Below are 27,481 nucleotides of genomic sequence, written 5' to 3'. Positions count from 1 at the left end.
CACAGTGGCAGCAAGTGTGTGCCATCTAAAAGGTTAACTGTAGTGATCCACTCAGGCTCCTTCAACAGCACCTTCCAAACTCACCACCCCCACCTCTAGAAAATCAAGAGTAACAGGCACATGTTAACAACACAGCCCGCAACTTCACCCTCAAGTCACCCAGCATGCCGAATTGGACCACATCACCGTTCCATCACAGTCTCTGGATAAAAATCCTGGAACTCACTTCCCAATACAGCTGTAGATTTATTTACTTCACAAGGACAGCAGCAGGTAAAAAAAAAGGCTCATCACCACCTTCTGAGGGGCAATTAGGAATGAGTAACAAATGTTAGCCTGCAGAGTCGCTCATATCTCATGAAAGCATCGGTCGGCGAGAAGACACAATGGGCCGAATAGCCTCCTTCTGCACTGTAGGATTGTGTGATCCAGTTGGTGCTGTGGGATCTCACTCCCACCGACACCCGGACTGAAGATTCGGACCCGAGTTCCATCTGACAGGGATTCGCTGCCATTCCCTGTGGAACGGGGGGAGAATCCCGGATATCAGAAAACCTCTGGCAGCCCCTCCCCTCAGCCCTCTCAGTGTGAGCCGCTCTCTTCACAAACTCTCCCCACTGTCGGAAATGACAAAACGCCTCACTTTCCCTGAATCACTTTCGTTTTCGGAACAAACTGACGCAAGGTTCATTTCCAGAGAAAAAGTGAGCCGGACACTTTCCCGGGAGAAAGAGGAGAAAGAAACGGGACGAAAGTAAAGGGAACGGGATCACTTTCCCACTCAGAAGCGGAATAGATTCAATATTCTCTCAGAGTCTGGAAATGGCTGCAGAAAAGAAGCGAGAAATGAGCAACTTCTTGCAGTTAAAGAACGGATTGTGGGGCAGCTCAATGGGAGTGGAGTCAGTCTCCATAAAGCGGTGAGCCTGGGCTCTGAGCCGGCCTCTCTGCAATGTTCAAGCCGGGGAAGTGTGAACAGGACAAACGCGATGTGAACACAGCGGGGATATCAGAGACGATGGGGCCGAATGCCCGCACCAAAGGCGCCACTTTCGGTGCCTCTGTAATCCGGATGCTCAAATGCAGCCCCCAGTCCATGTCCACTCTGTCCCCCAGCAGCACCTTAGTGCCCCCCGTGTGATGTGAAGCCCACACAACACTGAGCTGTCACCGAGCGCAGCTTGTGATTTTCTCCCGGGGATTTTCCTACTCGCTGCTTCGGGAGTCTCCAGCTTTCCCATTCCTGACCTCAAACAGAAACCGCACAAACTATCGATGTGCCGGAGCTCTCCCAAAACTCCTGCAGCCCATTTTCATTTTTGCAATGTAATGGGCACATATTAAAGCGGCAACATGGCAGTGCCAGTGGCAGCTCGCAGCAGAATCCACACTCGCACCATTCGGCAACACAGGCGCTCGCTCCCGGATCACAAGTGGCTCCAATCCCACTTCCCGACTTGAATTCTCTTCGCAAGAACCGTTCTCGCCACTGAACCACCAAAGCATCTTCCACATCGGGCTTTCCCTCTGACTCGGTTGGTCATGGCTTTGGCGAGTATTTGGAGATTTTGGATGGTGTCACTCCTCTTGTCCGGGACCCTCAGTCTGGGCTGTGAGAGGCTGCAGTTACAGTAAGTGCTCAACAAACACACACTCAGCAAACTCAGTCAAATGGTGAGTTGAAACTGGGAACGATCTTGAGGGGAGAGAGGGAGCGGGAGAGATTGAACCTGGAAGTGTTTGAAGGAGCAACTCTAATCTGAGAGAGAAATAGAAAGCAGACGTTGGGGTGAAGGGGACTGAGTGACGGAAAAAAGGGAATGTGAGCCTGAGAGGGGGGAAATCAGAAACAGCTCATCAGTAACAAGCTCTCGTCGCTATAGAGAGAGAAGGATGGTTCCAAGAGATTCGGAGGCGTGTTACACAGAAAACTTGGATAGCCAGTCAGACGAAAAGATACTGAGGCAGGTGAGCAATAACGATTTGAAGGAGGGTTTTAATGGGGTAAAGGGAGGCAGATAGGTTTCGGGTAGAAATTACAGAGGATTGAGGGTTGAGCAGCTGAAGAGACAGCACTCCCGGTGGGTGAATTAACATGGGGAATTGTGGAGAGGCCAGGATTGGAGCAGAGCTGATATCTTGTAGGGATTAGAGGCTGGAGGTGATTACAGAGATAGGGAGGGATGAGGGCCTGTCAAAGTTTGAAAATGAGGGTGAGATTTTTAAAATCAAGGCTTTCCTGAAGCAGGAGCCAACATAATTCAACGAGCACAGGCGTAATGGGTAAATGGTGAGTGATGTCCCCATGAGGCAACTTGGAGAGGAGAATTAGAAAAGGGAGCAGGGAGAGATCCTCATGGACAGCAGAGGCTGAAAGTTGGGGTGCCTGGTGGAGTGTGGGCGAGAAAAGATGCGATTCTGGATATTCTCAGGGTACAAAGACTTCAGTAAGAATGAGAGGCAGAGAGAGTGCTCCCAATCAGCTGCACAGTGGGGGAGAGAGTGGAATGATGAGGGTCTGCTCGCCCATGTCAAAGGCTGCGGACAGAGCGACAAGGAGTAGGGAGAGTTTACCTGTGTCACGGGCACATTGAATGCCATTTCCGAATGTAATAATCACCTTATGGAGCTCTGATGAGATAATGAGTTGGGGCCGCCTTGGGGCAGAGAACTCAAGAAGAACAACCCCGAAATCCAACAATCTGACCAACCGTAACTTTATTTTTCCCTTAAATTTGAATTCAATCACTTTGAAGGCAATAATCTGTTTTTACAAAATGGATATTGATAACATTGATCCAGATTGTTGGAACTTTGAACTGGAACCGAGCGCTGTTTGTGATTTGTGTATCGGAATCTTCCAGTCTCTGGTTCCGGAATCTCCCGCTTTCACATTCCTTACCTCAGACAGGGAGCAGGCTAATTATTCCTCACCTGAAAAACTTCCAAAACTCCCGCTACCAGATTTCACTTTTTCAATGTAATCGCCAACCCCTGCAGCAGCATGACCAGGAACTGTTCCTCCCAGCAGAGTCCACATATATATACGGATACACAGAGAGAGACACAGACAGAGACACGGAAAGAGGACTGAACAGTTCAGCCGTACACTCGGTATTCAGACGCGGAACTATTTAGATTTTCATTCGTTTGAAAATAATTGTTATTCGGAGTTGAACTCAGTCGGTGTCTTGTCCTCACTTTGGGGTTTCATTCTGACTCGGTTGGTTATGGCTTTGGCGAGTATTTGGAGATTTTGCATGGTGTTGCTCTTCTTGTTCGGGACCCTCAGTCTGGGCTGTGAGAAGCTGCAATTACAGCAAATTCTCAACAAACAGACACTCAGCAAACTCAATCAAATGGTGAGTTAAAGCTGTATTCTGAGCAGCGTGAGAAATGTCAAATCATCACAAATTTCTGGGGATTTATAATTAATTATATTTTTTCTCCTCTCAGGGTGGCTCCTTTCCCCAGCACTGTATAAAACAGAGACACTCCCTGAAATCCAAAGCCTTGGATCTGGTGAAACTTTCGGAGGAATTAGAGGTGAGTAAAATCTCGGTTCATTTTATTTAGACACTGGTCATTTTATTTAGACAGAGGTTTCATAAAAAGTTACAATCTGATCGGAACTGGCAACTGTAAATACCTTCAATCGTGTGATTTCCACCCATTGTGACAATAACAGAACCCTCTGTCATTGTATTTCATTCTGCATCTAACTCACTAATAATTTCACTCTTACCGCACTTACTAACTCTCTGTCTCGAAGCCCCTGAAATTCTATCCGCCTCTCTAACCATTCCTTCCTCTCCAATAAGACCACTTGCTTTAATAATCTGTTGCCCGCGAACTATTTCATTTTCTGCCTCTTACACTTTCATTCTTCTGATCACTATCACCCCCAAAAACATAAATTATTCATAACACTTGCGGAAGAGCATTACGAAACATTTCAACTTCAAAATGATCGAAAGTGCAGTGAAATTCAACATGCCTCCATGCAGCATGTCCCACTCTTATGTGACTGAAATATCCCTAGCGTTAACAATATTCATTACATGTTGTGGATACAGCGTCAGTGCAGAACATTTTAGGATTATGGCTGTTTCCGAAAGGCAGTCAAGGGAAAACTGTTCCCATTAACTGATGTTCGACGGTCCGGGAGACACAAATTGAATGTCCAAATAAGGGCCTCATCCCCACTGACAACTTTACACAATTAGTAAGAATCAAAGAATTCACAAGTGGGAATCTGGAGAGTCATCTTGTCGGTTTGCTTCCAGGCTGCTAGTATTATAAGTGGGATCAGGAGTTGTGCGTATGTCTCTCATTCAAAGGCAGTACTGGACTGGTCAAGTGATGATGTGGGTATGCCGGCGTTGGACTGGCGTAAACACAGTAAAAAGTCTGACAACACCAGGTTTTAGTCCAACCTATTTATTTGATAATATTCTCACTAGCTTTCGAGGGGACAGCCTCTTCGTCAGGTAACTCTCCATTCACCTGACGAAGAGGCTGTCCCCTCGAAAGCTAGTGAGAATATTATCAAATAAATAGGTTGGACTAAAACCTGGTGTTGTCAGACTTTTTACTCTGGTCAAGTGACCCAGCATCTGGTGAGGACAGGAAGCAACATTCCCAGTTGCACTGCCACAGTGATACCCCTTTTTTATCGATTTTCTTTACTACTTCTCCCTTTACAGTAACACTTGAAGCATCTCCTTCTGAACTGAAGCCAAATTCAAATTACTGATTTCAAATAAATGTCTTGGACTCTTATCTTCTCCCCCTCGAGCCCAATACTGGCATCTCCGTATTCTTTATATTCTTATGACCCCTTTTTAGCTTCCTCTTTACGATATCTATCATTAATTCTCATGCACCGTAATTGCCCCTCATTTCTTTTGATAATTTTGGTGTATATGTGCTGAGTGCAGCTCGGTTCTATACTGAACAAAGAGTCTAATTTTTATTGTAAATCAAATGGCCTCTGGCCTCGCTGCTTCATTAAAAGGAGCCCGGTTTGTATCCAAAACATCTCCAATTTTTAAAACTCCCATTGCTTATTTGCAATTATTATTGACCCAATAAGATTCAGGAGGTAATAATGGCACAGTACTCATGCCACTGGATTCATAATCCTAGTGTTCTGCTCTGGGAACTTTTGTTCAATTAACACCAGGGCAGCCAATCGAATTCATGCTGAATTCATAAATCTGGAAATACAGCTAATCCCAGCAATGGGACTGTCATAGATTGTTGTAAAGATCCATCTAATTCATTAAGACCTTTAAAGAAAGAAAATGTGCTGTCCTTACTTGGTCTGGCCTACAAGTGACTGCAAACCCACAATCATGTGGTTGACTCTTTAATGTTACCCGAAATATTCATGTCAAATACAATTAGGGATGAAGAACCAATTCTGTCTTTGCCAGTGATGCCCACATCCCATGAAGGAAGAAATAGTAATCTTTGATTCCAATACACATAGGTCTGATCCCCTTTTAAGTCACTGAAAGTGAACATTTTCCATTTGAACATTTTTTAGCCTTATCTGTTTATGGCCTATATCATACTATGCATTATGGGAATGGAATCTCTCTAATGACATTGTGCATATTTTGTATAGACAGAGGACAGGATCCGGATTGTCCATCAAACTCTGCGACACATCAACAAGATCTACAGCATGAATCTGGGTTCAGTCACATGGGCCCGAGACAAGGTGGAACATTTCCGACTGATCCTGGATCGGCAGCTCAGTGAGCTGCAAGACTGTGTCAGGAAACAGGAGTCAGAGCACAAGATGAAGAGAAACTTCACCATTCACAATTACTTCAGGAAACTGGAAAAGTTTCTCAAACAGGAGGTAGGACTGTTGGTGATTGACTGTGTGGTTATTGGCATGTACATTAATTCACCCCTTTGGAATCTATTCATTCTGTAATCAATTTTCCTGAATAATTTTCTTTTTCAGAAATTCAGTGAATGTGCCTGGGAAATAATCCGCACTGAGACCAGGGCCCAATTACAACAGATGAATTCCGTAATGGCACAAATCAGGGGAAGAAACTGAAAAAGACTTTTCTATTACAGACTGGGAACAATGGATATTTATTTTAAAGAATTTTCATAAAAACTATATTTATTTATGGATATTTGTAGTGAATTTTATACTTTATTTTAATAATGAGAGAACAATGGATGACTATTTATTTTTATTTATTATTTATTTATTAGTATTTATTTATTGATATTTACGGCTGTGTTATTACAGACTGGGAACAATGGATATTTATTTTAAAGAATTTTCATAAAAAACTATATTTATTTATGGATATTTGTAGTGAATTTTATACTTTATTTTAATAATGAGAGAACAATGGATGACTATTTATTTTTATTTATTATTTATTTATTGGTATTTATTTATTGATATTTACGGCTGTGTAATTATCTCTGGTGCAACGTTACATTTTCAGTGTGTGGAGAGTCTGATTTGGAATGTACTGTCAGGCTTTCAAGAAGTGGGTTTGCGGAACAATAAACACAGAGCCCCGCTAACCTTTCCATTTCTGCCCTCCTAAATGAACAACATTTCAGCGAATCTCACCTACCCTAATTTATTGATATTTATTGTTATGATAGCTTTGTGTAACAAAATGCGACAGTTTCCACAATGTATAAAATGAGTTTAAAAATGTTAACTTATTGATATTTATTCAGAGTAATGGAATAGGCAATGTTTTTCCACACTGTCAATTTTTATACTGAATGAGACCATGTTTTTATGTATTTAATACTTACAATAAATTGTTTTCAATAATGCACATTTTTTGAAATTATGTTTCTTTCTCATTTCTGTGTTTGCCCGAAAGACCCATCTGATTCACTCATATTTGTAAGGAAAGGAAATGTGTCCTCCATTCCTGTTCCGGCCTACATATGGCTGCAGAACCACACAATGTGGTTACCTTTTAACTGTCCTCTAAAGTGGACTTGCATGCCATCTCCATTAAATGCAATTAGGTATGTACAACAAACACCAACCATTCCCATGACATGCAACCCTTTGAGTCATAGAGGTTTACAGCATGGAAACATGCCTTTCGGCCCAATTTATCCATGTCACCCTTTTTTTAAAACTCCTAAACTAATCCCAGTTACCCACATTTGGCCAATATCCCTCTATATCCATTGTACCCATGTAACTACCTAAATGCTTTTTAAAACATAAATTTGTGCCTGCCTCTACGACTACTTCTGGCAGCTTGTTCCAGACACTCACCACTCTCTGTGTGAATAAATTGCCCCTCTGGACACTTTTATATCTCTCCCCTCTCACCTTCAATCTATGTCCTCTAGTTTGAGACTCCAGTTCCTCTGGGAAAAAATATTGACTATCTACCTTTTCTACGACCCTCATTATTTAACAGACCTCTATAAGGTCACCCCTCAGCCTCTTACGCTCCAGAGAAAAATGTCCCAGTCTATACAGCCTCTCTTCATAACTCAATCCATCAAGTCCCAGTAGCATCCTGGTAAATCTTTCCTGCACTCTTTCTAGTTGAATAATATCCTTCCTATAATAGGGTGACCAGAATTGCACACAGCATTCCAAATGTGGCCTTACCAATGTCTTGTACAGCTTCAACAAGACGTGAACACCCGATGTGAACAAACTTTTAAAAAGCGGCAGAGTACAGATTGGGAAATCAGTCAATGAGCTGAGGAAAGATTAGTCTATGATTGGAAAGAGAATATGTGGAACATGAGGATGAAAATCTCTCATGTGGTATCTTGGTTTACACCTTCTGGAAATCTGCATGTTAAATAGTGATCGTATTACAAGAGAACACAAGAGAGAGAAGCAATCCACTAATTCCAGATTACCAACCTGATAGTTACCCACAATCAATATCATTAAACCAGGTTCTCTGTTTGTTATCAGAGTGCTGTTTGTGGGAATATGAAGCACAAATTGGTGCATGTGTTTCCTATATTACAACAGTCAATGTGCCTCAAAGGCACTCTATCAGCTGTCAAATGCTTTGAGATACTCTGTGACCAGTGAGGGTGGCACATGGATGTCAGCCTTTTGGCAAAACAATTACACTGAAAATTGGGCTGACATGAAACTGGCCCCACCCCAGTGTAAATTATTCACCATTGAAATTATTTACAGGCCTTCAATAAGGCTCAAGAAATAGAATTAGGTCATTTTGGTGTGAGGATAGCAATAGACCTGTGATAAAGTGATTGTCATTGTAACTTCTGAATTTGAAAAGAAAATTAGAAGAAAATAAATATAGCATTTCAGATTCACCAGAAAATGGACCTGTCTTTTTAAAGGTCATTTTCTGACATTTTAAAGCAGGATTTGAGCAGCGGGTAAACTGATAAGTTGATTGAAATGCTTATGGTTTGGATCAACAGATACCTTGAATGAGTTAATCTGCACTCAAATGAACGCAGAAATGCATAAATTAATAGTTCAGTGTATTTTTTAAAATCTGTTTTGAATATAGCATCCTGTTGTGCTGCTTCATGTCACATTTGGTTTCTGGCAATTAATTTGGACCAGAAAGTTTTGCAGAAAAACTCTCAATCTAGGTGGGGGTGATGGAGGTGGAGAAGACTAAAAGAAAGGATAAAGGAACTGCTGTACAGTTGTCTTCAATTTTTGCAGAGTGTGAAATCTCTACTAATTGTAAAATATTTATACCTGGAATTCTGCATCCCTTTCACCAACTTAACACTGAGTTCCGCACCACCGCCGCACAGTGGCAGCCAGTGTGTGCCATCTAAAAGGTTAACTGTAGTAACCCACTCAGGCTCCTTCAACAGCACCTTCCAAACTCACCACCCCCACCTCTAGAAAATCAAGAGTAACAGGCACATGTTAACAACACAGCCCGCAACTTCACCCTCAAGTCACCCAGCATGCCGACTTGGGACCACATCACCGTTCCATCACAGTCTCTGGATAAAAATCCTGGAACTCACTTCCCAATACAGCTGTAGATTTATTTACTTCACAAGGACAGCAGCAGGTTAAAAAAGGCTCATCACCACCTTCTGAAGGGCAATTAGGAATGAGTAACAAATGTTAGCCTGCAGAGTCGCTCATATCTCATGAAAGCATCGGTCGGCGAGAAGACACAATGGGCCGAATAGCCTCCTTCTGCACTGTAGGATTGTGTGATCCAGTTGGTGCTGTGGGATCTCACTCCCACCGACACCCGGACTGAAGATTCGGACCCGAGTTCCATCTGACAGGGATTCGCTGCCATTCCCTGTGGAACGGGGGGATAATCCCGGACATCAGAAAACCTCTGGCAGCCCCTCCCCTCAGCCCTCTCAGTGTGAGCCGCTCTCTTCACAAACTCTCCCCACTGTCGGAAATGACAAAACGCCTCACTTTCCCTGAATCACTTTCGTTTTCGGAACAAACTGACGCAAGGTTCATTTCCAGACAGAAAGTGAGGCGGACACTTTCCCGGGAGAGAGAGAGAGGAGAAAGAAACGGGGCGAAAGGAAAGGGAACGGGATCACTTTCCCACTCAGAATCGGAATAGATTCAATATTCTCTCAGAGTCTGGAAATGGCTGCAGAAAAGAAGCGAGAAATGAGCAACTTCTTGCAGTTAAAGAACGGATTGTGGGGCAGCTCAATGGGAGTGGAGTCAGTCTCCATAAAGCGGTGAGCCTGGGCTCTGAGTCGGCCTCTCTGCAATGTTCAAGCCGAGGAAGTGTGAACAGGACAAACGCGATGTGAACACAGCGGGGATATCAGAGACGATGGGGCCGAATGCCCGCACCAAAGGCGCCACTTTCGGTGCCTCTGTAATCCGGATGCTCAAATGCCAACCCTGCCCCCCCAATACAGAGCCCCCCCAGCAGCACCTTAGTGCCCCCCGTGTGATGTGAAGCCCACACAACACTGAGCTGTAACCGAGCGCTGCTTGTGATTTTCTCCCGGGGATTTTCCTACTCGCTGCTTCGGGAGTCTCCAGCTTTCCCATTCCTCACCTCAAACGGAAACCGCACAAACTATTGATGTCCCGGAGCTCTCCCAAAACTCCTGCAGCCCATTTTCATTTTTGCAATGTAATGGACACATATTAAAGCGGGCAGCATGGCAGTGCCTGTGGCAGCTCGCGGCAGAATCCACACTCGCACCATTCGGCAACACAGGCGCTCGCTCCCGGACCACAAGCGGCTCCAATCCCACTTCCCGACTTGAATTCTCTTCGCAAGAACCGTTCTCGCCGCTGAACCACCAAAGCATCTTCCACATCGGGCTTTCCCTCTGACTCGGTTGGTCATGGCTTTGGCGAGTATTTGGAGATTTTGGATGGTGTCGCTCTTCTTGTCCGGGACCCTCAGTCTGGGCTGTGAGAGGCTGCAGTTACAGCAAGTGCTCAACAAACACACACTCAGCAAACTCAGTCAAATGGTGAGTTGAAACTGGGAACGATCTTGAGGGGAGAGAGGGAGAGATTGAACCTGAATGTGTTTGAAGGAGCAACTCTAATCTGAGAGAGAAATAGAAAGCAGGCATTGGGGTGAAGGGGACTGAGTGACGGATAAAAGGGAATGTGAGCCTGAGAGGGGGGGAAATCAGAAACAGCTCATCAGGAACAAGCTCTCATCATTATAGAGAGAGATGGATGTTCCAAGTGATTCAGGGGCGTGTTATGCAGAAAACTTGGATAGCCAGTCAGACGAAAATATACTGAGGCAGGTGAGCAATAACTTGATGAATGAAATTGATGTTAAGGAGCGTTTTAATGGGGTAAAGTGGGGCGGATGGTTTAGGGTAGAAATTACAGTGGTTTGAGGGTTGAGCAGCTGAAGAGACACTAGTCACTGTCGGTGAATTAACATGGGGAATTGTGGAGAGGCCAGGATTGGAACAGAGCAGATATCTCGTTGGGATTAGAGGCAGGAGGTGATTACAGAGATAGGGAGGGATGAGGGACTGACGGAGTTTGAAAATGAGGGTGAGATTTTTAAAATCAAGATATTCCTGAAGCAGAAGCCAACATAATTCAACGAGCACAGGGATGATGGATAAATGGTGAATGATGTCCCCATGGGGACATGGAGAGGAGAATTAGAAAAGGGAGCAGGGAGAGATCCTCATGGACAGCAGAGGCTGAAAGTTGGGGTGCCTGGTGGATTGTGGGCGAGAAAAGATGCGATTCTGGATATTCTCAGGGTACAATGACTTCAGTAAGAATGAGAGGCAGAGAGAGTGCTCCCAATCAGCTGCACAGTGAGGGGAGAGAGTTGAATGATGAGGGTCTGCTCGCCCATGTCAAAGGCTGCGGACTGAGCGACAAGGAGGAGGGAGAGTTTACCTGTGTCACGGGCACATTGACTGCCATTTCTGACTGTAATAATCACCTTATGGAGCTCTGATGAGAAAATGGGTTGGGCCGCCTTGGGGCAGAGAACTCAAGAAGAACAACCCCGAAATCCAACAATCTGACCAACCGTAACTTTATTTTTCCCTTAAGTTTGAATTCGATCACTTTGAAGGCAATAATCTGTTTTTGCAAAATGGATATTGATAACATTGATCCAGATTGTTGGAACTTTGAACTGGAACCGAGCGCTGTTTGAGATTTTTCTATCGGAATCTTCCAGTCTCTGGTTCAGGAATCTCCCACTTTCACATTCCTTACCTCAGACAGGGAGCAGACTAACCATTCCTCACCTGAAAAACTTCCAAAACTCCCGCTACCAGATTTCACTTTTTCAATGTAATCGCCAACCCCTGCAGCAGCATGACCAGGGACTTTTCCTCCCAGCACAGTCGACATATATATACGGATACACAGCGAGAGACACAGACAGACACACGGAAAGAGGACTGAACAGTTCAGCCGTTCACTCGGTATTCAGAGGCGGAACTATTTAGATTTTCATTCGTTTGAAAATAATTGTTATTCGGAGTTGAACTCAGTCGGTGTCTTATCCTCACTTCGGGTTTCATTCTGACTCGGTTGGTCATGGCTTTGGCGAGTATTTGGAGATTTTGCATGGTGTTGCTCTTCTTGTTCGGGACCCTCAGTCTGGGCTGTGAGAAGCTGCAATTACAGCAAATTCTCAACAAACAGACACTCAGCAAACTCAATCAAATGGTGAGTTAAAGCTATATTCTGAGCAGCGTGAGAAATGTCAAATCATCACAAATTTCTGGGGATTTATAATTAATTATATTTTTTCTCCTCTCAGGGTGGCTCCTTTCCCCAGCACTGTATAAAACAGAGACACCTCCTGAAATCCAAAGCCTTGGATCTGGTGAAACTTTCGAAGGAATTAGAGGTGAGTAAAATCTCGGTTCATTTTATTTAGACACTGGTCATTTTATTTAGACAGAGGTTTCATAAAAAGTTACAATCTGATCGGAACTGGCAACTGTAAATACCTTCAATCGTGTGATTTCCACCCATTGTGACAATAACAGAACCCTCTGTCATTGTATTTCATTCTGCATCTAACTCACTAATAATTTCACTCTTACCGCACTTACTAACTCTCTGTCTCGAAGCCCCTGAAATTCTATCCGCCTCTCTAACCATTCCTTCCTCTCCAATAAGACCACTTGCTTTAATAATCTGTTGCCCGCGAACTATTTCATTTTCTGCCTCTTACACTTTCATTCTTCTGATCACTATCACCCCCAAAAACATAAATTATTCATAACACTTGCGGAAGAGCATTACGAAACATTTCAACTTCAAAATGATCGAAAGTGCAGTGAAATTCAACATGCCTCCATGCAGCATGTCCCACTCTTATGTGACTCAGTGTAACTGAAATATCCCTAGCGTTAACAATATTCATTACATGTTGTGGATACAGCGTCAGTGCAGAACATTTTAGGATTATGGTTGTTTCCGAAAGGCAGTAAAGGGAAAACTGTTCCCATTAACTGATGTTCGACGGTCCGGGAGACACAAATTGAATGTCCAAATAAGGGCCTCATACCCACTGACAACTTTACACAATTAGTAAGAATCAGAGGATTCACAAGTGGGAATCTGGAGAGTCATAAGAACATAAGAAATAGGAGCAGGAGTAGGCCATCTAGCCCTTCGAGCCTGCCCCGCCATTCAATTAGATCATGGCTGATCTGTCGTGGCTCAGTTCCACTTTCCCGCCCTCTCCCCATAACCCTTAATCCCTTCTCTTATCAAAAACCCATCAACCCGCTTCTTAAAAATATTTAGCGAGGCAGCCTCCACCACTTCAACGGGCAGAGAATTCCAGAGATTCACCACCCTTTGAGTGAAGAAGTTCCTCCTCAACTCCGTTCTAAACCGCCTCCCCTTTATCTTGAGGCTGTGCCCCCTAGTCCTACTGTCTTTTTTGAGCGGGAAGAGTCTCTCCACCTCTATCCTATCCATCCCATTCATCATCTTAAACGTCTCAATGAGATCTCCCCTCATTCTTCTAAACTCTAACGAGTACAAGCCTAGTTTATTCAGCCTCTCCTCATAGCTCAATCCCCTCAACTCCGGTATCAGCCTAGTAAACCTCCTCTGCACTCCCTCCAGGGCCAAAATATCCTTGCGCAGGTGCGGCGCCCAAAACTGCACACAGTACTCCAGCTGCGGCCTCACCAATGTTTGCTTTCAGGTTGCTAGTATTGTAAGTGGGATCAGGAAGAGTTGTGCGTATGTCTCTCATTCAAAGGCAGTACTGGACTGGTCAAGTGACCCAGCATCTGGTGAGGACAGGAAGCAACATTCCCAGTTGCACTGCCACAGCGATACCCCTTTTTTATCGATTTTCTTTACTACTTCTCCCTTTACAGTAACACTTGAAGCATCTCCTTCTGAACTGAAGCCAAATTCAAATTACTGATTTCAAATAAATGTCTTGGACTCTTATCTTCTCCCCCTCGAGCCCAATACTGGCATCTCCATATTCTTTATATTCTTATGACCCCTTTTTAGCTTCCTCTTTATGATATCTATCGTTAATTCTCATGCACCGTAATTGCCCCTCATTTCTTTTGATAATTTTGCTGTATATGTGCTGAGTGCAGCACGGTTCTATACTGAACAAAGAGTCTAATTTTTATTGTAAATCAAATGGCCTCTGGCCTCGCTGCTTCATTAAAAGGAGCCCGGTATGTATCCAAAACATCTCCAATTTTTAAAACTCCCATTGCTTATTTGCAATTATTATTGACCCAATAAGATTCAGGAGGTAATAATGGCACAGTACTCATGCCACTGGATTCATAATCCTAGTGTTCTGCTCTGGGAACTTTTGTTCAATTAACACCAGGGCAGCCAATCGAATTCATGCTGAATTCATAAATCTGGAAATACGGCTAATCCCAGCAATGGGAGTGTCATAGATTGTTGTAAGGATCCATCTAATTCATTAAGACCTTTAAAGAAAGAAAATGTGCTGTCCTTACTTGGTCTGGCCTACAAGTGACTGCAAACCCACAATCATGTGGTTGACTCTTTAATGTTACCTGAAATATTCATGTCAAATACAATTAGGGATGAAGAACCAATTCTGTCTTTGCCAGTGATGCCCACATCCCATGAAGGAAGAAATAGTAATCTTTGATTCCAATACACATAGGTCTGATCCCCTTTTAAGTCACTGAAAGTGAACATTTTCCATTTGAACATTTTTTAGCCTTATCTGTTTATGGCCTATATCATACTATGCCTTATGGGAATGGAATCTCTCTAATGACATTGTGCATATTTTGTATAGACAGAGGACAGGATCCGGATTGTCCATCAAACTCTGCGACACATCAACAAGATCTTCAGCATGAATCTGGGTTCAGTCACATGGGCCCGAGACAAGGTGGAACATTTCCGACTGATCCTGGATCGGCAGCTCAGTGAGCTGCAAGACTGTGTCAGGAAACAGGAGTCAGAGCACAAGATGAAGAGAAACTTCACCATTCACAATTACTTCAGGAAACTGGAAAAGTTTCTCAAACAGGAGGTAGGACTATTGGTGATTGACTGTGTGGTTATTGGCATGTACATTAATTCACCCCTTTGGAATCTATTCATTCTGTAATCAATTTTCCTGAATAATTTTCTTTTTCAGAAATTCAGTGAATGTGCCTGGGAAATAATCCGCACTGAGACCAGGGCCCAATTACAACAGATGAATTCCGTAATGGCACAAATCAGGAGAAGAAACTGAAAAAGACTTTTCTATTACAGACTGGGAACAATGGATATTTATTTTAAAGAATTTTCATTAAAAACTATATTTATTTATGGATATTTGTCGTGAATTTTATACTTTATTTTAATAATGAGAGAACAATGGATGACTATTTATTTTTATTTATTATTTATTTATTGGTATTTATTTATTGATATTTACGGCTGTGTAATTATCTCTGGTGCAACGTTACATTTTCAGTGTGTGGAGAGTCTGATTTGGAATGTACTGTCAGGCTTTCAAGAAGTGGGTTTGTGGAACAATAAACACAGAGCCCCGCTAACCTTTCCATTTCTGCCCTCCTAAATGAACAACATTTCAGCGAATCTCACCTACCCTAATTTATTGATATTTATTGTTGTGATAGCTTTGTGTAACAAAATGCGACAGTTTCCACAATGTATAAAATGAGTTTAAAAATGTTAACTTATTGATATTTATTCAGAGTAATGGAATAGGCAATGTTTTTCCACACTGTCAATTTTTATACTGAATGAGACCATGTTTTTATGTATTTAATACTTACAATAAATTGTTTTCAATAATGCACATTTTTTGAAATTATGTTTCTTTCTCATTTCTGTGAGTTTGCCCAAAAGACCCATCTGATTCACTCATATTTGTAAGGAAAGGAAATCTGTCCTCCATTCCTGTTCCGGCCTACATATGGCTGCAGAACCACACAATGTGGTTACCTTTTAACTGTCCTCTAAAGTGGACTAGCATGCCATCTCCATTAAATGCAATTAGGTATGTACAACAAACACCAACCATTCCCATGACATGCAACCCTTTGAGTCATAGAGGTTTACACCATGGGAACATGCCCTTCAGCCCAATTTATCCATGTCGCCCTTTTTTTAAAACACCTAAACTAATCCCAGTTACCCACATTTGGCCAATATCCCTCTATATCCATTGTACCCATGTAACTATCTAAATGCTTTTTAAAACATAAATTTGTGCCTGCCTCTACGACTACTTCTGGCAGCTTGTTCCAGACACTCACCACTCTCTGTGTGAATAAATTGCCCCTCTGGACACTTTTATATCTCTCCCCTCTCACCTTCAATCTATGTCCTCTAGTTTGAGACTCCAGTTCCTCTGGGAAAAAATATTGACTATCTACCTTTTCTACGACCCTCATTATTTAACAGACCTCTATAAGGTCACCCCTCAGCCTCTTACGCTCCAGAGAAAAATGTCCCAGTCTATACAGCCTCTCTTCATAACTCAATCCATCAAGTCCCAGTAGCATCCTAGTAAATCTTTCCTGCACTCTTTCTAGTTGAATAATATCCTTTCTATAATAGGGTGACCAGAATTGCACACAGCATTCCAAGTGTGGCCTTACCAATGTCTTGTACAGCTTCAACAAGACGTGAACACCCCATGTGAACAAACTTTTAAAATGCGGCAGAGTACAGATTGGGAAATCAGTCAATGAGCTGAGGAAAGATTAGTCTATGATTGGAAAGAGAATATGTGGAACATGAGGATGAAAATCTCTCATGTGGTATCTTGGTTTACACCTTCTGGAAATCTGCATGTTAAATAGTGATCGTATTACAAGGGAACACAAGAGAGAGAAGCAATCCACTAATTCCAGATTACCAACCTGATAGTTACCCACAATCAATATCATTAAACCAGGTTCTCTGTTTGTTATCAGAGTGCTGTTTGTGGGAGTATGAAGCACAAATTGGTGCATGTGTTTCCTATATTACAACAGTCAATGTGCCTCAAAGGCACTCTATCAGCTGTCAAATGCTTTGAGATACTCTGTGACCAGTGAGGGTGGCACATGGATGTCAGCCTTTTGGCAAAACAATTACACTGAAAACTGGGCTGACATGATACTGGCCTCACCCCAGTGTAAATTATTCACCATTGAAATTATTTACAGACCTTCAATAAGGCTCAAGAAATAAAATTGGGTCATTTTGGTGTGAGGATAGCAATAGACCTGTGATAAAGTGATTGTCATTGTAACTTTTGAATTTGAAAAGAAAATTAGTTTTACACCCCAGATTCACCGGAAAAGGGACCTGTCTTTTTAAAGGTCATTTTCAGTCATTTTAAAGCAGGATTCTAACAGAGGGTAAACTGATAAGTTAATTAAAATATCTATGGTTTGGCTCAACAGATATTGTGATTGAGTTAATCTGCACCCAAATAAATGCAGAAATGCACAAATTAATAGTTTAATGATTTGAAAAAAAAAGAACTTGAATATACTCTCCCATTGTGCTGTTTCATGTCACATTTGGTAATTGACAATTAAATTGGAGCAGAAACTTTTGCAAAAACCTCTCAATTTTGGTGGGGGTGATGGGCAGAAAGGGTGAAAAGTGAGGATAAAGATACCACTATGCAATTGTGTTTAATTTCTACGTAGCAGGAAATCTCCAATAATTGTAAAATATCTATACCGGAAGTCTGCACCCCTTTCACCAATTTAAACATTGACTTCCACACCACCGCTGCACAGGGGCAGCTGTGTGTGCCATCTACAAGGCTCACTGCAGCAACCCACTAAGGGTTTTTCAACAGCCAAACCCACCACCTCCACCTCTAGAAGATCAAGGGTAACAGACTCATGTTAACACAACCTGCACGTTCACCTTCAAGTCACCCACCATACCGACTTGGGACCACATCACCGTTCCTTCACCATCTCTGGATAAAAATCTTGGGAATCTCTTCCCAACACCTCTGTAGGTTTATTTACTTCACAAGGACAACAGCAGGTGAAGAAAGCAGCTCACCATCACATTCTGAGGGGCAATTAGGAGTGCGCAATAAATGTTGGCCTGCAGAGTCACTTATATCTCATGAAAGCATTAAAAAAATCAAATTGGACCCGGTTATCTGTGAATGGAGTTGAGATTTTTACCTGATAAAGATGGACATGCTGCCATAGGTCTTGTTATTTCCGGGCATGTTTCTGACTAATGCTGTTTGTAAAATTCTTCCTGGAGATTCCTGTCCTGCTTCTGCCTCTCATCCCAAATATTTGCAATTCTAACAGATTCATTTACCATTGGCTTATTTCTCTCAGCATTATTGTAAATTGCAGTGTGTCTCCTGTTTACAGAAAGGTGCAGCATGGTGGCACAGTGGTTAGCACTGCCAGGGACATGGGTTCAACTCCAGCCTTGGATCACTATCTGTATGGACTTTGCACATTCTTCTCATGTCTGCCTGGATTTCCTTTGGGTTCCCCGGTTTCCTCTCGCAGTTCAAAGATATGCAGGTTAGATGGATTGGATGTGATAAATTGACCCTAGTGTCAAGGCAAGTAGCAGGGTAAATATGTAGGACTATGGAATATGGTGGGATTGTGGTCGGTGCAGACTCAATGGGCTGAATAGCCTCCTTCTGCACTCTAGGATTCTATGACACTGTGGGATCTCACTCCCACCTACACCCGGACTGAAGATTTGGGTCCAAGTTCCATCTGACAGGGATTCGGTGTCTTTATAGCTAAAGGAATAAAATATAATGTAAGGAAGTATTGTTGAAATTATATAAGGCATTAGCGAGGCTGCATCTGGAGTATTGTGCATAGTTTTGGTCCCCATATTTAAGGAAAGATGTAGTGGCATTGGAGGCAGTTCAGAGGAGGTTCACTAGATTGATTCCAGAGATGAGGGGTTTGTAGTATGAAGAGAGATTGAACACTTTAGGCCTATACTCTCTGGAATTTAGAAGAATGAGATTAGGAAATTGAGGTACGCAAAATGATAAAAGATATGGATGAAGTGGATATGGAGCGGATGCTTACTCTTGTAGGGCATTCTAAGACGGGAGGTCACAGATTCAGAATAAGGGATAGCAAGTTTAAAACAGATTTGAGGAGAAACTATTTCTCCCAAAGGGTTGTGAATCAGTGGACTTTGCTACCCCAAAGTGCGGTGGATGCTGGGACAGTGAGTAAATTTAGTTAATCGGTAATGAGTTGACGGGTTAGGAGAGAAAGCAGGAAAATGGGGTTGAGGAGTATATCAGATATGATCGAATGGCGAAGAGGACTCAGTGGGCCATATGACCTAATTCTGCCCCTATGTCTTATTGCCAGTTGAAAGGGGAGATAAATACAAATATCAGAACCCCCTTGGCAAACCTTCCTCTCAGCCCTCTCAGTGTGAGCCGCTCTCTTCACAAACTCTCCCCACTGTCACTTTTGCTTTCGGCACAAACTAACACAAGGTTCATCTCCAGAGAGAAAGTGAAGCGGACGCTTCCCCTGGAAAGAGAGAAAGGAGAAAGAAATGGGGCGAAAGGAAAGGGAACGGGATCACTTTCCCACTCGGAATCGGAACAGATTCAATATTCTCTCAGTCAGAGTCTGGGAATGGCTGCAGAAAAGAAGCGAGAAATGAGCAAATTCTTGCAGTTAAACAGCAGATTGTGGGGCAGCTCAATGGGAGTGGAGTCAGTCTCCATTAAGTGGTGAGCCTGGCTCTGAGCCGGCCTCTCTGCAATGTTCAAGCTGGGAAGTGTGAACAGGACAAATGCAATGTGAACAGAGAGGGGATATCAGAGGGGATGGAGCCGAATGTTCGCACTAAAAGGCGCCGCTCTCAGTGTCTCTATAATCCGGATGGTCAAATGTAGCCCCCAATACATGCTCACACTGTCCCCCCCCCCCCCCCACAATACAGAGCCCCCCTCTGCAGCACCTCCCCGGGTGATGTGAAGCCCACACAACTCTGAGCTGTAACCGAACGCTGCTTGTGATTTTTTTTCCCGGAGATTTTCCACTCGCTGCTTCGGGAGTCTCCAGCTTTCCCATTCCTGACCTCAAACAGAAACTGCACAAACTATTCATCTCCCGGCGCTCTCCCAAAACTCCTGCAGCCCATTTTCACTTTTGCAATGTAACGGGCACATATTAAAGCGGGCAGCATGGCAGTGCCAGTGGCTGCTCGCAGCAGAATCCACACTCGCACCATTCGGCAACACAGGCGCTCGCTCCCGGATCACAAGCGGTTCCAATCCCACTTCCCGACTTGAATTCTCTTCGCAAGAAACGTTCTCGCCGCTGAACCACCAAAGCATCTTTCACATCGGGCTTTCCCTCTGACTCGGTTGGTCATGGCTTTGGCGAGTATTTGGAGATTTTGGATGGTGTCGCTCTTCTTGTCCGGGACCCTCAGCCTGGGCTGTGAGAGGCTGCAATTACAGCAAGTGCTCAACACACACACGCTCAGCAAACTCAGTCAAATGGTGAGTTGAAATTACACCTAGAGTGGGATTCGAATCAGATTGGGTGTGTTCGTTTTCCAAGTCAGATCAGGAGAGAAATAGATATGGGCTTGTAATTTCTATCCGTTTAACAAACAAAGAAGTCTCCAGTATTTATCAGTGTTTATCTACATATATCTGGGTAAGCTTTACTGCCTCTTATCTAATTACCATGCCATTTCACGGACGGGGTGATTTAAATTGTCCCTTAGGTTCGATGGTGTAGGGGTCTGGAGCATTGCAAATGTTATACAGAAAAGAAAGTAAGGGTTAAGGCAACAAGGTAGCGAGTTTAACGGAAATTTTCTAGAAATTCAGCTCTCCCTATGCCGGATTCAGGTAAATTCTGCACAAGCAAACCATGTCTCACTAACTTGTTGAAGTTTTTTTTTGATGATTTGATTGGCATGGGTCATGCTATTGGACACGGACTTCGAATAGTCTTTCGACAAAGTGCCGCACAACTTTGAGCAAAGTTATGAAACTTGAAATAAAAGGGACAGGAGCAAAGTGGATATGAAATTGGCCGAGTGGCAGTAAATACTGGTTAACGGGTGTGATGGTGTACAGGGCATAGTTTTGGAATTTGCAAATGGTACAAATCTTGGAAGCATTGTGAGGAGGACAGCGGAAAACTTCACCAGCTTCTCAAGTGGGTGCAATGGGCAGACACATGGCAGGCGGGATTTAATGCAGAAAAGTGTGAAGTGGCTCTTTTGGCAGGAAGAATGTCAATCACAATATGCCACTTTAAACGAGTATAGACCTAGAGGGCGTAAGAACATAAGAAATAGGAACAGGGGTAGGCCGTCTAGCCCGTGTATATGGAGCCGTCACGGGCAAACCAATGGGTCAAGAATGGGATTGTGATGGAGTGCAGAAATGAAAAGGGGGTACAGAAACAACACATTAACCTCAACAATCCGTATGTATATAGCAATTTTAATGAAATCAACATTCAAAGTGCTTCACAGGAACATAATATAATAAAATTGACATCAAGTTATGCAGATGCCCAAATGTTAGTGAAAGAGTTAGATTTTCACGAGTGTCTCACAAGAGGAAGGGGGAGCTAAAGAGATACAAGGGTTTGCAGAAAGAATTCCTGATCTTAGCACCTTGATAGTTGAAGGTATAGGCCATGGATAGTGAAACAATGAAACTCAGGAAGCCAGTACAACAGAAAAGCAGATTTGTCTGAAGTTTCTTGAGGCCGGAGATGATTCTAGACCCCGGAGGAGACCTGAAAACAAGTACAAGAATTTAAGGCCTTGTTTAACCAGAGCTCAGGTGTGATCAGAAAACCGCTGTTGCGATTTAGGAAAAGGCCATCACAAATTTAGATAACTTCAAATTTCCGGTGGGGAGAACGTGGAATGTCTATCAGGCTTGTGTTGGAATAGTCAAACTCATGAGGTTAAAAGTGTATAGATTAATGTTTCAGTAAATATGAGGAGGCAGCAGATATGATGGAGGTGGAAGTCGGCAGTTTTATTGAAGGCATGGATGTGTGATCAGAAACTCATTTCATGGTCAGATATGATGCCACGTTTGTGCAATCTCTGCTTCAGCTCAGTTTCCAGGGACGGGTTGGTGTCAGTGACTGGGGAAGAAACATTGTACGGGGGACCAGCTTCTCATAAGATCATAGCAGGAGTAGACCATTCGGCCCCTCTAACCTGCTCTATCATTCAGTAAGGTCATGACTGATCAATTGGCAGCTTTAACCTCACTTTCCCTGCCTTCCCCCTATAACGTTTGACTTCCGTGTGGATTAGCCTTGAAACATCTTCAGTGGCTGAGGGGGCTGTTTCTACGGAAGAGAATTCGAAAGAGTAATGACCCTCTAAGACAAGAAATTCCTTTTTACTTCCACCCTAAATGGGAGACTCCTTATTTTTAAACTGTGCCCAGTAGTCCAAGATTCCGCGGCGAGGGGGACACATCGCCTCAGCATCCGCCCAGCCAAGCTCCCTGAGAAATGTTCTATGTTTCAATAAGGTCATCTCCAGTGGGTATGATCGACACATGTTAACATTGACCGAGGGTTCATAGATGATCTGAGAGGAAGGATGTAGATGAGAGGGAGGAGAGGCTGAAGATTCATCCTTGGGGGATACCAGAGATACCACATTCCCGCTCGACAGCGGGAACAGAAGCAGTTTGCAGGAGTTTCTCTGGCTACGTTTAGATGGATATGAAGGAAAGCAAGCGAGTGGAGCACACCATGCCACGTCCCCTACCCCACCTCCCCCACAACCGGACAATGGTGCAGAGGCCTGGGGGATGTTAATGCCTTGAAACATGTCAAAGTGTGTAGGCAGATCAAGAACGACGGGGGAGGGGGGGGAGGGGGGAGAAGGTTGGGGGGAGGGGGTGGTGGAGGTTAACTCGGTTACAGTCACATAGGATTTAATTTGTGATTTTGAAAAGGAATGATAATCAAAGCAGCCTATGATGCCCCAAGACAATCCGATCAACTTGAAGGAAACAATCTGTTTTTACAAAATGGATATTAATAAAATTGATCCAGATTGTTGGAACTTTGAGCTGGAACCGAGCGCTGTTTGTGATTTTTCTATCAGGAATCTTCCAGTTCCTGGTTCCGGAATCTCCCGCTTTCAGATTCCTTACCTCAGACAGGGAGCAGACTAATTATTCCTCTCCTGAAGAACTTCCAAAACTCCCGCTGCCAGATTTCACTTTTTAAATGTAATCGCCAGCCCCTGCGACAGCATGACCAGGGACAGTTCCTCCCAGCAAAGTCCACACATACATACAGATACACAGAGAAAGAGAGAGACACAGATAGGCACACACACGAACACACACACAAACACAGAGAAACACACATACACATACACGCAGATATTCACAGAGACAAGACCCACAGAGACATACAGAGAGTTAATTACAGACACACGTAGAGAGACACAGAAAGGCACTCACACAGAAATAGATGTGCACACAGGCACACAAGCAGACATTCACACAGACACACACATTCACGGGCCACATAGAAACAGACACACAGTTACAAACAGGCACACTGAAACAGATATACACAAACAGACACACAGACACACAAATACACAGAAACATACACAAATAGGCACACAGAAAGAGACACACACACGGCAGTTTTATTGAAGGCATGGATATGTAATCAGAAACTCATTTCATGGCCAGATATGATGCCAAGTTTGTGCAATCTCTGCTTCAGCCTCAGTTAGTTTCCAGGGAGGGGCTGGTGTCAGTGACTGGGGAAGAAACATTGTACGGGGGACCAGCTTCTGTCTTCTCATAAGATCATAGCAGGAGTAGACCATTCGGCCCCTCTAGCATACACGCACAGTCAGACACACACAAAACTGGACAGTTCAGGCTGGGTTCACAAGAGACCGTATTTCCACTCAGGCGTTTCAATCGTTTGAAAATAATTATTGTTCGGAGTTGAACCCGGATCCGGCCGCTGTCTGATCCCCAGTTCAGTTGATCATGCCTTTGGCAAGTTTAACCTGCTTTCTGAGCAGATTCCGATTCACGCAGGGTCCGTTTGTTTTTGAAGAAAACAGACAGAGAAAGTGTTTCTCGGCTTTCAGTTAATTGTTAGCGATTCTCCAGCATCGCTGCTTGGGATTCTTGTCTGAGGCGGTGTTTGTCTTTTCTCTCAGGCCGGTCGCTTCCCTCGACAATGTGTCAGGGAGAGGTTTGCGCTGAAAATCAAGCCCCTGGATCTGGTGAGACTGTCGGAGGCGTTACAGGTGAGTGAACACTGGGGCTTATTTTCAATAATCCTGACAGGATTTTATGTAAAACTCGGTTAAGGCGAACAACCGTAATCCAGGATTTACAAAGCGGGCCACTCATTTGCTGTGAAAGTGTCAGTGAAATTGAATCTGGTCCTCTCTGAGTCAGGGTTGAACTCACGCCACGCGGTTTAGGAACCCCAGGGAAAGGTCCACGTCTCCGTTCCCTCAGTCTGGTGGAACCTCACTAAGTCGAGACTCCATTATTCTAATACTGGCCACGTTACTCACCCACCTTTCACCCTCTGTAAACTTGAACTTCTTCACGTGACTGTTGCAAGATAACCCAGTTTTAACATATCGAAATATCCCAACTCCCACAATTCAACATCCCTTTCTATTGAAAACAATGCTTTTCACTGCATGTTAGCACATCTGGCAGTAATAAACCAAATCAAATCCTTCTGTATTCTAGGGACAGGAAACAGTATTTTTTTTACTTTCTGGTGCTTGTTATGAAATCTCTCCATGGCTTTTGGCCCTCGTATTTCTGTGACTTCCTCCAGGCTTCCAGATGGTGGCAAAGTGATTAGCACTGCTGCCTCACAGCACCAGGGACCCGGGTTGGATTCAGGCCTTGGGTCACTGTCCGTGTGGAGTTTGCACGTCGTCCCCATGTCTGCGTGGGTTTCCTCCTCCTGCTCCGGTTTCCTCCCACATTCTGAAGATGTGCAGTTAGGTTGATTGGCCATGCTAAATTGATCCGTAGTGTCAGGGGAATTGGCAACGTAAATACGTGGGGTTACAGAAGTAGGGTGGGATAGTTGTTGGTGCAGGCTCAGTGGACCGAATGGTCTCCTTCAGCACTGTAGGGATTCTATGATTCTATGTTACATCCATTTTTCATTTCATGCATATTCTAGATGTCCATTGTTCTGCAATTGGTGTCAATGCCTTCAGCTGCCTAAGTCTCTCTGCATTCTTAAGCCAACTCTCTGTTTCCTTTGTGGAATGTGAGTGTCGCTGGCTGGGCCAGCATTTATTGCCCATTTAAGATTCAACCACATTGCTGTGGCTCTGGGATCACATGTAGGCCAGACTAGCCAAGGACGGCAGATTTCATTCCCTAAAGGACCAGATGGGGCTTATTTTCATTTAGATGGGTTTATTTTTACAACAGTAGGCAATACTTCCATGGTTGTCATTGGACTTTTAATTCCAGATTTTTATTGAAATTAAGACTGCAATTCTCCAAAAGTGCTGAATTGGCAGAAAAACTGTTCTAGATCTGACTGTTTTGTCAGTTCAGCTTCTCACTCGAATCTCCATATTCTGTGCACTGAAGAAGACTCAATCGTGAATATTATTAAAAACCTGGGAGCAGGACCTATTAACGCCGGAATCTGACAGTGTTGGAATTCTGTGCATGCAGTGGCCCCAATCTGTCTGTCTCCGGGATTGCTGGCCAGCCGGGGAACCCCACAGATTGCCCTCCCCCTTCATTCTGGCAGGGTTTCTCGCTAATACCTTGAACACGGGGAGCTAGTCTAAACCTCGCCATAATGACATACTCCTAGCAGGGTGGGAGATTCAATTGGGAACAGATAGTTCCCGATAATTAGATTGAAAACATAGTTAAAATACATTTAAAACAGATTCAAATGACTTAACTGTCTTCATGCCAGTTTCCAGTGTGGTCTGACCGGTGACTGTTCACCAGTTCTGGGAGATGCACATATGTTTCCAGCGCATGTGCAAATCCCGGAACATGCGCATCTCCCACCATGACTCACCAGAAAAGTTGCCAGTCGCGATGGAAGAATTGTGGCCCAAATTTCACTCTGTGCCATAGTGGGAATTGAACCCATGTACCCTGAGTTTCTGGATTACAAATCCAGCAGCAGTACCACTACCTCACCAACTCCCTGATTGGTAATTCTCCTGGGAACCTTGAGATTGTTCGCTGTGTTAAACGTGAAATATAAATGCAAGCCATTGTTGGCATCATGGGGCAAATTGGAACTGCGCATGGACTGGGCTAATTAGGGTGTGAGGTCTCAAAATACTTGTCCAGCTGGCAGATATTTGGTGCCAGTTAGAGTGTACAATCTGCATCAATGCAAGCTTGTACCTCCTAGTAACTACATTTGAAAGTATAGTTATTAGTTACAAATAAGGCTTACATTAACGCTGCAATGAAGTTACTGTGAAATTTCCCTAGTCGCCATGATCTGGTGAACATTCAGGCCAAAGCAACTAACGAGCACGTTTTCAGACTGTGGGAGGAAACTGGAGCACCCGGAGGAAACCCATGCAGACACGGGGAGAACGTGAAAACTCCAAACAGACAGTGACCTAAGCTGGGAATCGAACCTGGGTCCCTGGTGCTGTGAAGCAGCTGTGCTAACTGCTGTACCACCAATCAGATGGAGCAACAGCTTCAGTGGTGTTATGTAAACCCTTAGCTTTTCCAGGGTAACAATGAAGGATTAATTGTGCAAATTGCACTTTGCTGGTTAAAGGAGAACATGTTCTCTCTAATGGCGTTGTGTATATTTTGAACAGACACAGGACAGGATCCAGATTGTCCATCAAACCCTGCGACACATCAACAAGATTTACAGCATGGATCTGGGCTCAGTTACATGGGCCCGGGACAAGGTGGAAAATGTCCGGCTTCTCCTGGATCGGCAACTCAGTGAGCTGGAAGAATGTGTCAGGAGCCCAGGGTCAGAGCACAGGCTGAGGAGAAACTCCACCATTCAAAAATACTTCAGGAAACTGAGGAAGTTTCTCAAACAGAAGGTGAGACAATTGATATTTGACAGTGTTATTACTAGCATGTAGCTAATTTAACTGCATTTAAATCTGTCCATTTTCTAATGGGGTTTCCTGAACATTTGTTTCACTTTTTCAGGGATTCAGCAACTGCGCCTGGGAAATAATCCGCATTGAGACTAGAGCCCGATTACAACAGCTCCTTTTTGTAATGGCACAAATCAGCAGAAGAGCGTGAAAAAAAATCCAACACTATGTTTCGTAGAAATTAGAATAATTAATTTAAGTGAGCTGCTACTGATAAAATATAATGATATCGTAACATGTATTTTACTGTACTGCTGTGATGAAACTTTGATGTTTGGTAACTGATGGATAGCAAAGAATTATGTTATTTTATGTTTAATTATTGGTTTTCATTTATTAATATTTATTTTCTATGATGAAATGCTAAATGTTTCACAAAGGGAAATC

The 27,481-nt window shown here is 43.5% G+C and overlaps 3 protein-coding genes across 3 annotated transcripts; all 3 read left to right on the top strand.

Annotated features, from left to right (window-relative positions):
• The first annotated feature begins 3,230 nt into the window (after positions 1-3,230).
• LOC145359241 (interferon alpha-F-like) lies at positions 3,231-6,079 on the top strand. The gene is made up of 4 exons (XM_080213739.1): positions 3,231-3,362; positions 3,457-3,546; positions 5,633-5,872; positions 5,981-6,079. The coding sequence occupies exons 1-4, from the start codon at positions 3,231-3,233 to the stop codon at positions 6,077-6,079; spliced, it is 561 nt and encodes a 186-aa protein (XP_080069865.1).
• Positions 6,080-10,329: 4,250 nt separating this feature from the next.
• LOC145359212 (interferon alpha-F-like) lies at positions 10,330-15,206 on the top strand. Its single transcript, XM_080213688.1, has 4 exons — positions 10,330-10,461; positions 12,249-12,338; positions 14,760-14,999; positions 15,108-15,206. Exons 1-4 carry the CDS (start codon positions 10,330-10,332, stop codon positions 15,204-15,206), a joined length of 561 nt encoding a protein of 186 aa, XP_080069814.1.
• A 5,124-nt stretch (positions 15,207-20,330) lies between these two features.
• Positions 20,331-27,245, top strand: LOC145358986 (interferon alpha-F-like). Its single transcript, XM_080213344.1, has 4 exons — positions 20,331-20,462; positions 24,155-24,244; positions 26,795-27,034; positions 27,147-27,245. Exons 1-4 carry the CDS (start codon positions 20,331-20,333, stop codon positions 27,243-27,245), a joined length of 561 nt encoding a protein of 186 aa, XP_080069470.1.
• The last annotated feature ends 236 nt before the right edge of the window (positions 27,246-27,481 follow it).

The sequence above is a fragment of the Carcharhinus amblyrhynchos genome, chromosome 27, assembly GCF_965287045.1.
Source record: "Carcharhinus amblyrhynchos chromosome 27, sCarAmb.v2.hapA, whole genome shotgun sequence".
Taxonomy (NCBI): domain Eukaryota; kingdom Metazoa; phylum Chordata; class Chondrichthyes; order Carcharhiniformes; family Carcharhinidae; genus Carcharhinus; species Carcharhinus amblyrhynchos.
The sequence above is the reverse complement of the archived record's forward strand: the minus strand, read 5'-3'. Positions and strand labels throughout refer to the sequence as shown.

Coding starts and splice junctions, on each gene's coding strand:
- LOC145359241 (XM_080213739.1), top strand. CDS start 3,231: ATGGCTTTGGCGAGTATTTGGAGATTTTGCATGGTGTTGCTCTTCTTG. Junction 3,547..5,632: donor AACTTTCGGAGGAATTAGAG/GTGAGTAAAATC, acceptor TATTTTGTATAG/ACAGAGGACAGGATCCGGAT. Junction 5,873..5,980: donor AAAAGTTTCTCAAACAGGAG/GTAGGACTGTTG, acceptor TTTCTTTTTCAG/AAATTCAGTGAATGTGCCTG.
- LOC145359212 (XM_080213688.1), top strand. CDS start 10,330: ATGGCTTTGGCGAGTATTTGGAGATTTTGGATGGTGTCGCTCTTCTTG. Junction 10,462..12,248: donor TCAGCAAACTCAGTCAAATG/GTGAGTTGAAAC, acceptor TTCTCCTCTCAG/GGTGGCTCCTTTCCCCAGCA. Junction 12,339..14,759: donor AACTTTCGAAGGAATTAGAG/GTGAGTAAAATC, acceptor TATTTTGTATAG/ACAGAGGACAGGATCCGGAT.
- LOC145358986 (XM_080213344.1), top strand. CDS start 20,331: ATGGCTTTGGCGAGTATTTGGAGATTTTGGATGGTGTCGCTCTTCTTG. Junction 20,463..24,154: donor TCAGCAAACTCAGTCAAATG/GTGAGTTGAAAT, acceptor CTTTTCTCTCAG/GCCGGTCGCTTCCCTCGACA. Junction 24,245..26,794: donor GACTGTCGGAGGCGTTACAG/GTGAGTGAACAC, acceptor TATTTTGAACAG/ACACAGGACAGGATCCAGAT.